Source organism: Malania oleifera, chromosome 1 (assembly GCF_029873635.1).
Source record: "Malania oleifera isolate guangnan ecotype guangnan chromosome 1, ASM2987363v1, whole genome shotgun sequence".
NCBI classification, from domain to species: Eukaryota; Viridiplantae; Streptophyta; class Magnoliopsida; order Santalales; family Ximeniaceae; genus Malania; species Malania oleifera.
The window spans coordinates 149,697,657-149,708,312 of NC_080417.1; the positions used below are offsets into that span (position 1 = coordinate 149,697,657).

At 34.5% G+C, this 10,656-nt stretch overlaps 1 protein-coding gene across 1 annotated transcript; it reads left to right on the forward strand.

Moving 5' to 3' along the window:
- The first annotated feature begins 650 nt into the window (after positions 1 to 650).
- Positions 651 to 1,976, forward strand: LOC131164460 (putative F-box protein At5g55150). Its single transcript, XM_058121659.1, has one exon. The coding sequence runs from the start codon at positions 688 to 690 to the stop codon at positions 1,777 to 1,779; it is 1,092 nt and encodes a 363-aa protein (XP_057977642.1). The 5' UTR covers positions 651 to 687; the 3' UTR covers positions 1,780 to 1,976.
- Positions 1,977 to 10,656: the final 8,680 nt, after the last annotated feature.

The following is a 10,656-nucleotide window of genomic DNA, read 5'->3' on the forward strand; positions in this document are numbered from 1 at the left end:
TATCTATTCTTGAAATTAATACCGAAAATTTTTTATTGAAAAAACTTGAACTTTAAAAATGGTTAAACTCACTATCAATTAATTGTTATCATACAAAAATTAAAGATCCAGATAGTACATGAATTATTTAAAAAAAAATACTTAGATTAACCAATTAATAGCTTAAAAGTTAAAAGTCATTAATTTATATTTATAATCACTTCAAACAAATTGTAATTAAAAGAATTTTTACAAAATTTTCATTGTTTAAAATTAAGTAATTTTAATCACAAATAAGGATATCAATTTTGATTAACTTGAATTGAAAATGGTTAAATCTAATTGAAAAGGAATTTAGAATTTGAAATTTGACATTAATGATAAAGTTGTCTAATTATCTTAGGACTTCCTAATGAATTCTGATTAGAATAAAATTCTAGGGTTGTATAAGAGGAATTCTCAATTGAAAATGGTTAGATCTAATTGAAAAGAAATTTAGAATTTAAAATTTGATATTAATGATAAAGTTATCTAATTTATCTATATCTATAAAGGATATTTCTTTATCAAAAAGTAACCAATTGATTATAAAATTCTTCCGAATAAATCTATCTTATCTTATGACTGGGGTTTTATAAGAGGTTTAGCCTTCCCCTCCTCCGCCTATTAATTAATTTGACTCTGTTTCCTTTTTCTTGTTCTCCACTAATGGCGGCCATTTCTTGGGCCTTCCTTCCGCCGGAGCTCCTCGAGCTCATCTTTGGCCGCCTGACCTTCATCGACGTTTGCCGCTGTAAAACTGTCTGCGTTTCTTGGCGTTCTCCGGCGAAGGTGGCGCATCTCAAGTTAATCCCGACTTTTCCTCCTTTCCTTTTGATTCTTGGCGCCGACGATTCTCCCAGCGAAGTTTTAGATTTTTCAACCCAAAATCGACACCCAATGTGCCTCCGGGAGACCCGGCAACGCTGGTCGCGCGTTTCATCCGGCGGTTGGTTACTCAGCACCGGTCGCTGGCGACGCTGTTCCGATGTTCAACTCTTTAATCCTTTCTCGAAATCCATCGTCCTCCTCCCTTCGCCGAAAAATCTGCTTCTCTGGCCGGACCTTGATCTCGACATCGAGAGATTCGCCTTCTCGTCGTCTCCGGCGGACCTTAATTGCGTGATTCTGGTAACGTTTTCATATTTATTTGGGCAGGGCTGTCTGGCGTTTTGTCATCCGGCGGATGATCAGTGGACGAGAGTCTATTTTCCGTCGAAGTTGCCGTTCAGTGACGTCGTGTTCTACAAGGGCCAATTCTATCTCGTCGATGCCAAAGGTAGCGTCTTCATCTTCAAGCTCCAGCTTGGGTCGAGTGACCCGGACCTTATCCAGATTGCAGACCCGCCGAAGTTTCACTTTGACGATAAGTATTTGGTAGAGTCGTCGTCCGGAAACTTCATGCTGGTGCTGGCGGCGCCGGCGAAACGTGAATTTGAAGTGTTCAGGTTGGATTTGGGGAATGGTGAATGGGAGAGGGTGACGAATTTGGGGGATGAAGCTCTTTTTTTGGGTCATCGGAGCGAGTCCGTATCCGTTTCGCGTGCGGGTTCAACAGGACCTTGCAAGGGAAATTGCATTTATTATTTGGGTAACGTTGAGACTTGGAGTCACTATGTGGACGTGTTGGATTTCGGATCCAATAATCTGAGCTGGTTCAAGTTTTTTGATCATCCGATCTTTTGGATCGCACCCGAAGTAAAGGAAAGGGCACCCGTTTTTGGATTTGATTCCAGCTCTGCTATTAATTGTACAGATTAATCTTCTGCTGTTAATTGCTTTAGCTAATTATTTTACTTGAACCTAAAATTTTGTCTTTGACCTATTTCCTTAATTAATGGCTAAATGCATTTTTTAGTTTATTCTTTATCCTAAACACTCTATTGTGGATAGACAATTTTAGGACATGTTTGATTTTGAGGGAAAAGTGCATAGGAAACAATTGAATAAATTTTTTTGTCAATTAAATGGTAGATTTCATTATGTTTCTCTCCATTTCTATACATTTTTAAATACGAAACATGCAATTAGGGTTTTGACATTTCATCTCTTTATAATTTCCTTAATTATAAATGCAATTAAAGCATCTACCATTAAATTTCTCAAAATATTTTCATATTTTAATATATATATATATATATATGGGCAACAATATTCATTTTGTATTTTTCAATTATTTTGAATTTTAAGATTTTTTGTATGTCCATGGGACGAGGGTGAGATGACTGAAATAATTAGAAATATAGTCATTGGGCTACACAAGAGACGAGAGGAATTTTGAGACACTTAAAGAGTAGAAAGCAAGTCTTAGGGTTAGAATTTAGAAATAACTAGAAGTTGAGAACTAATTTTAGGAAAGTTAAGATTTTGATATCATAAATATTATATAATTATTAATTTAGGTAAAAGATACACACCTCCTTTAAGTTTTGTCAAAAAGACAAAACTTTACTTGGGTTTTCAAAAATATCATATATTTTTCTTTTTAAAGTGTCTCAAAATTCCTCTCGTCTCCTGTGTAGCCCAATGACTATGTTTCTAATTATTCCATAGTCATCTCACCCTCATCCCATGGACGTACATGTATCTTAAAATTCAAAATAATTGAAAAGTACAATATAAATATTTTTGCCCATATATATATATATATATATATATATTAAAATATGAAAATATTTTGAAAAAAATGGTGGCCATTCTTTTGGCCTTTAATGGTAGATGCTTTAATTGCATTTATAATTAAGGAAAGTATAAAGAGGCAAAATGTCAAAACCCTAATTGCATGTTTCGCGAGAGGAACATAATGAAATCTACCATTTAATTGACAAAAAAAATTATTCAATTACTTACCTATGCACTTTTTCCTCAAAATCAAAAATATTTTAGGTTCAAGTAAAATAATTAGCTAAAGCAATTAACTGCAGAAGATTAATTAATGGCAGAGCAGGAATCAAATCGAAAAACGGGTGCCCTTTTCCTTCACTTTGGGTGCGACCCAAAAGATCGGATGATTAAAAAACTTGACCCAGCTCAGTTTATTGGATCTGAAATCCAACATGTCCACATAGTGACTCCAAGTCTCCACGTTACTCAAATAATAAATGCAATTTCCCTTGCATGGTCCTGTTGAACCTGCACGCGAAACGGACACTGACTCGCTCCGATGACCCAAAAACAGAGCTTCGTCCCCCAAACTTGTCACCTTGTCCCATTCACCATTCCCCAAATCCAACCTGAACACTTCAAATTCATGTTTCACTGGCGTCGCCAACACTAGCATGAAGTTGCCGGACGACGACTCTACCAAATACTTATCGTCAAAGTGGAACTCCGGCGGGTCTGCAATCTTAATAACGTCCGGGTCACTCGACCCAAGCTAGAGCTTGAAGATGAAGACGTTACCTTTGGCATTGACGATATAGAATTGGCCCTTGTAGAACACGATGTCTCTGAACAGCAGTGCCGACAGAAAATAGACTCTCGTCCACTGATCATCTGCCGGATGACAAAACGCCAGACTGCCCTGCCCAAGTAAATGTGAAAACGTTACTAGAATCATGCAATTGGGGTTCGCCAGAGATGACGAGAAAGCGAATCTCTCAATTTCGAGCTCGATTTTTGTAGGAGTGCCAAGCTTGCCTGAAGGAAATCCAGGTTGTCCGTTTCATTGGAGAGATCCAATGGCTGCAGTTTTTTTTTTAATTGTTGTGAGGGGCAATGATGTAATTCGTGACTTTCTCTGTTTCTTGTAAATAAAAGAACGGTAGGGGCGGGGGTTGGAGCAGGATTTCTATTTGCAGGCTTTAGAACACTTCATTTTTCAGCAGCTATAGGGAAAGAGCCGCGAGAGTCTTCCTCCAGCAGCGAGAGACTCTTGCAGAGTCGCAGCGAGTCTTCTTCTTCGCCCCCAGCGCAGGAGAGACGTCTTCACTTGCTGCCGCGTGAGAGAGCACTTGCGACCCGAGGAGACCATCACCGTTGAGAGAGATCCTTCAGCCGCAGTGCCCGGGAGAGGGAGACAGCAGGAGGTGGGTGCAGCGTGGGTATCTCCAACAGATGTGCACGCAATGGTAAGTGAAGGTAAAGACACAAATTTAGTTTCTTGGGAGGGATTTCTTGTAGGGAAACCAGGAAGGAATGTAGGGAGAAATCTAGGGTTCTTCGCAGGTGCGAGGGGGAATTTCTTGGGTTATTCTTGGGCTGATTTTCAAAGGAAATTAGAAAGCCAAGAAGGGGTAAATCTGTGTGTACTTGTATTTATTTCCGTCGATTTAATATAGTGTCTCTGGAGGTGAGTTTCTGCCATGGATGTAGGCCAATTTTGGGCCGAATCACGTAAATGTGTTCTTGTGGATTGTGACTGTGTGATTGGCATATTTATGCTTTGCTGAATATTGGATTGGTGAATATATATTTTTCTTGATCAGACTTAGTATACATAAACAGGTTTAAGTTTAGGTATAATTGTGGTTGATGCTTGGACAAATTCAGATTCTTATCGTGGCTTGATTGAAATATGAAAATTGGAATTAGCAATCAGCTGGTTATACACACAACAATTTTCGGCCTAAGAAGCAGATTTTTTGGCGAAGGGAGGACGACGATGGATTTTGAGAAAGGATTAAAGAGTTGAATATCGGAGTAGCGCCACCAGTGACTGGTGCTGAATAACCAACCGTGGGAGTAACAGCACAGCCAGCGTTGTCGGGTCTCCCGGAGGCACATTGGATGTCGATTTTGGGTTGAAAAATCTAAAACTTTGCAGGGAGAATCGTCGGCGCCATGAATCAAAAGCAGAGGAGGAAAAGTGGGGATTAATTTGAGATGCGCCGCCGTTGCCGGAAAACGCCACGAAACGCAGACGGTTTTGCAGCAGCAACGTCGACGAAGGTCAAGTGGCCGAAAATGAGTTCGAGGAGCTCCGGCGGAAGGAAGGCCCAAGAAATAACCGCCATTAGTGGAGAACGGAAGAAAAAGAAAATAGAGTCGAATTAATTAATAGGAGGAGCGGGAGGCTAAACCTATTATAAAACCCTAGAATTTTATTCTAATCAGGATTGGTTACGAAGTCTTAAGATAGATTTATTGGAAAGAATTTTGTAATTAACTCGTTACTTTTTGACAAAGAAATATCTTTTATAGATTTAAATAAATTAAATAACTTTATCGTTAATGCCAAATTTTAAATTTCTTTTTAGAATGAAATAATTTCGAGTATTCGCTTTTCAATTTTGATTAATTTGAATAAATTTTTTGTCAATTAAACGGTAGATTTCATTATGCTCCTCTTGATTTCTATACATTTTTAAATACGAAACATGTAATTAGGGTTTTGACATTTCATGTCTTTATAATTTCCTTAATTATAAGTGCAATTAAAGCATCTACCATTAAAGGCCAAAAGAATGATCACCATTTTTCTCAAAATATTTTCATATTTTAATATATATGGGCAACAATATTAATTTTGTATTTTTCAATTATTTTGAATTTTAAGATTTTTTGTACGTCCATGGGACGAGGGTGAGATGACTATGGAATAATTAGAAACATAGTCATTGAGCTACACAAGAGACGAGAGGAATTTTGAGACACTTAAGAGTAGAAAGCAAGTCTTAGGGTTAGAATTTAGAAATAACTTGAAGCTGAGAAGTAATTTTAGGAAAGTTATGATTTTAATATCATATATAATATATAAATGTTAATTTAGGTAAAAGATACTCACCTCCCTTAAGTTTTGGCCAAAAAGACAGAAACCTTTCTTGGGATTTCAAAAATATCATATATCTCTTTTAAGATTTGCAAAAAAGGCAAAGATCCCTTAAAAAAAAATGTCTCTTTTGCAAAATATAAGGAGGAGGTTTGTATATTTTTGTCAAATCTTAGATAAGGTGTTGAAATTTTAGAAAGCTCAAGGGAGATCTATAAAATTTTTGAAACCTCAAGAGAGGTTTAGGGCTGCGCCAAGTTGAGTCGAGCTGCACTATACATTTGCTTGGTTAGGTAGAGTGGGAGCTTAACTTGGGCTTAGGCTCAACTCAATTTGAGTTCAAAAAGTAGGCTCGAGATTGGTTCGAGATTAAAAATATTGGCTCAGGCTTGAGTTCAAGCTCCGCTTATTTGTGGGCTCTGGTTCAAACTCAGGCTAAAATTTTATAAATGACCTAAAAATAACAAATTCATCCACTTGTTTTGTTTGGGTTAGATTTGTGCCTTTCTCCTTGGATAGTTAAGCATTGAACTCTTGGCTGGGGATTGGACTAACATAACAAGCTTATTAACAAGCTCATTACTAAACTCCTGAACAAGCCTAACAAACGAGCACATTCGAGCCACTTATCGAGTTGTTGGGAATTAAGAACAAATTCTCGAAACCTATGAGAAACAAAATAGAGAAAGAATACACACCAAAGAAAAATCAATCACACGCACAAAATAGTATTTACGTGGTTCAGCAATTTTGCCTACGTTCACGGAGTTGCAGGGATTTCACTATTATCAGGAAGAAAATACAGAGAATGCGGGATACAATGCTCTCCCTCTCGCTCTTTCGCAAAGTATGACTGCATACCCTAATCACCCCAAAAATAATCATTTTATATGCTGCGCACAGGGTTCCGAATGGACTACAAAACAGGATAGAAATCTCTCATTAAAGAAAGGTCGGGTCATCATCCAAATTTAACGCAATTAAGCTCCACAAAAGCCCAACACGAGCTAGTCACAAGCCAAAACAAGCTAAATCTGACTGTACTCATACTCGTCTCATTTAAAAATCATGAGCGATTTGGTTCAGTTATAGTCCTAGGAAGGTTATTGTCCTGTCCTTATCAATTATTTATTTTATATATATATATAGACACACACACACGCGCTATTTAGTTAATAAAAAATAATTAACCCCAAAATCGAGCCAAAATTTAAAATAAAAAATTAAAGAAAATAAAAATTGAACCAAATGTGATGCTTGTCTAATCGAACTAAATTGGCCGAATTAACTCGATTAGTTTGATTTATTTTGTTTCAACTGAACTATCCTCACCTCTATAAAGAACTTTAGCATTTTAATCTATATATATCTACTATCATGAGAAAATCCTTAACATTTATATATGATCACTCAAAATTAATTTGCAGGGCGTAATTAGAAAAAAAATTATTAATTAAAAAATTAATATTTAAACATTTAAACCACCCATTAACATTTTCTTAAAAGAAAAATTACATGATACTCTTGCCAAACTTGAGAGAAGGAGATATTTCTTAGAAGCCACATTCAATTAATGTGTAATTGTTATAGTTCTTTGGTGGCAACAATAACAATTTTGTTCTTCACAATTAATTTTCAAATTAAATTGAGCCTCCCCTACCATTTTGATGTCATGGAGGAACACCAAGAATGCTCAAAGCCTCAATTGGATCTTAAATTCCATGCCGACTTTTAAATACTTTAGTGATAGTTTCTATATGAAATTTTGGTAGCTAAATAAATTGCAGTTCTAAATTCATTTTTCTTAAAGAACACATTCGAGTGAAAACATTAATTGATTAACTAATTATTTTGTCAAACTAATAAAATTATTTTGTCAAATTAATATTAATTGATTAACCCAAAACAATTGGACCAATAAACCATTCAATTTGAGAATTGATTCGGTCTCTCATCCATTTATTCAAATTTCAAGACATTATTCTAATCAATTTTCTCAACTTAATTTATTAAATTGATGTTATTTTAAAATATCATTTTATTAAGAAAATTTTATTTTTTCACATATACTTAGTGATTGACTAACTATCAACTAGCGAAAAATTTATTTTGTCAATAAATTTAAATTTAAGGAGATTCTTTGATAATTTTCAAAAATTCAAAGTGTGAATTATCATATTTAAAAAATTCAAGCGGATAACACTGTCAATTTATTAAGGAAAATTTTAAATATCAAATAGTTGTATTTTCAAATTAATTTTGGTTCATATAATATTGTTTCAAAAGAATATAATGATTTTAATAGAATATAGAATTTATTAATTTACGAAAGAATATATATTATTATCATAAAGAAATCTAGATGTGACGCCCAGAACCCGGTGGGGTCCAGGGTGTGATTTTCCATAAATAATTTAATGCAAGCAGCGAAAATAATTTAAAACCTCAAATATTATAAACCAAAGTACTAAACAACCATATTTACATGAGAATCTCCATAACAATATTTACATCACGTGAAATTTAAAAATATCTTTAACTAGTATTACATAAACATTTATTCTAAACTATATCTTCTAACCCTACCCAGATGTTCGTTAAGCCTGATTTCCAGTACGTCCTGAAAAATGAAATAATTATTAGGTTGAGAGGACGCTCAGTAAGTATAGGCTAGATTATTATCAGTGTGTGGTTAAGATGAGTTTTCCAATGTAAAAATAACTCATTTAACCATTTAATTGTTAAAAACTGTCTTTGAATAATTGTAAATCATTTTTATCCAAAAAGACGTATATATATAATTATATACTTTCATTTATACATTTCTTTCACAACATCATTTAGCCCTACTAAACGGGCTCCGGCCACAAACAAGTGTGCACTTTTCTTTACTAAAAATCATCATGTAGGCCTTTTAAATATGAATATGTACAACTATATATATGCATATTTTTCCTTCAAACTATTTGTTTAGACCTAATAATGGCACTGATCACATAAATATATAAATATGTATAAAAAAAAAAATTCCTTTTTGGCCTATGCATGTCATGTTTACCCCCATGACCGGGTTGTTTAGTCTGAAAACTGGACTTAGCTTGGTCGGCCAACCAAATAAAATAAAAAATATAATGTCTGTAAGTGCGATTTTCCTATCAAGATTAAGTGTGCACTTAGGACAAATCCACTATCCATTGTCAACAATTCCACAATAGTGTGGTTACACTCATACTCATCTGTAGCTATGGTACCAAACATTTACCACATTCGAGTCATCAAAGTTCTTAAAACATATAATTAAAATTTATGTAATAAAAAAATTATAATAATCTCATCTTTTTCCCTATATAAAATTTATAAATAAACCTTATCATTATTCACAATAAATCATGTAATAAACATACACCGCAAAAATCTCAAACTTGTTCAATTATGCAATAACATAACTCATGGCACACGATTTGCGTATTAATTATAATTTAATAAATTACTTGAGAAAATGTATAATAATATACTTGAGTATATTTAAATGAAAATGCGGGTATGATCACCTCCACATATTTTAATTTAACTCAAAATATTTAAATAAAACCGGACATTACCAAATCCACGTACTTTAATTTTACTTATGTATATATTTAAACAAAATAAATATTGTAGCGACTTGCCTATTTTACCATAATAATTTTTTCTAATGACATTCAATATGATCATCCTGTACAACTGAATAACATAATCAACCTCGATCCATGGGTACCAAGGATATACCAAAAATACAACACTGATACCTAAGTAGCAGAAAACGTAAAATCATTTACATACTAAATCATCCAACCAACACAACACCAGAGTTTTACCTAAACTGTTAAATACATACATCCAAAATAACCAAAAAGTGCCCTAGGGTCACAACCTAAAAATCCATTAGACCCTAGCAAAATGACTCACCCTTTTGACAGGGTAGAACAGTTGACCTTTAACGCTGCGGAACTCTATCTGCTATTCTATCTAGGGCTCCTGAAATGTTTATATAGTTAGGGTGAGATACCTCTCAGTAAGGGAAATAAACTAACATTAGTGTGTGGCAACATGAGTATTTTCGTGTTATACTTATAGTAGTACATAATTCATATCTGAATAAAACATAATTTATCATAACGTGGTATAACATACTGAGTTTCTATACATGAAATTCTCATATTAAACTGTACATGAAATAACACCCTAAATGGATAGCTGGCTAGTGTCATGTCTTACCTCCACATGACTGGGTTGTGTGGCCCGAATGTGAGACTTAGTAATGGTTGGGCAACCACGCTAGATCAACATAAGTCTGTAAGTACGATGGGTCTGCCCCTCCTGGTCCGAATGCCAGAAAGACGTCTGCACTACCATAAAACCACATCGACAGCTGATCTCCCACTGCCCCTTACGACAAGTGGTAGCACTAACATATACATGATCGTGATCATATAGTTACGGTATCGTGCTTCGTGAAAGCCTAAACTAAGGCATCCGGTAACTGATAACACATAGTATATTTCCAAATAATGATACATGACTATTTCATAATAATAACTGTTATGATAATATTTTTATAAAATTTTTCATAACATATCATATAAAATTCACGGCCCTTACGCCGACATTCTGTATCTCGTGAATCACGGCTCTTACGTCTGCATAGCATGTCATATAAAAATCGTGGCCCTTACGCCAGTATATCATATAAAATTTATAGTTTGAAATCCTTGTATCATTTTTAATATCTTCCTGAGAAATAGTAATAACATGCTTATTTTGAAAACATAATATTCTGTTATTACATAAAATCAGAGATTTTCATACTCATGCCACACGAAAGTGAATATTGTTCTGTTTATAAAATTTACACAAAATCATAATCCCTGCTAAACTGTATTAAAATA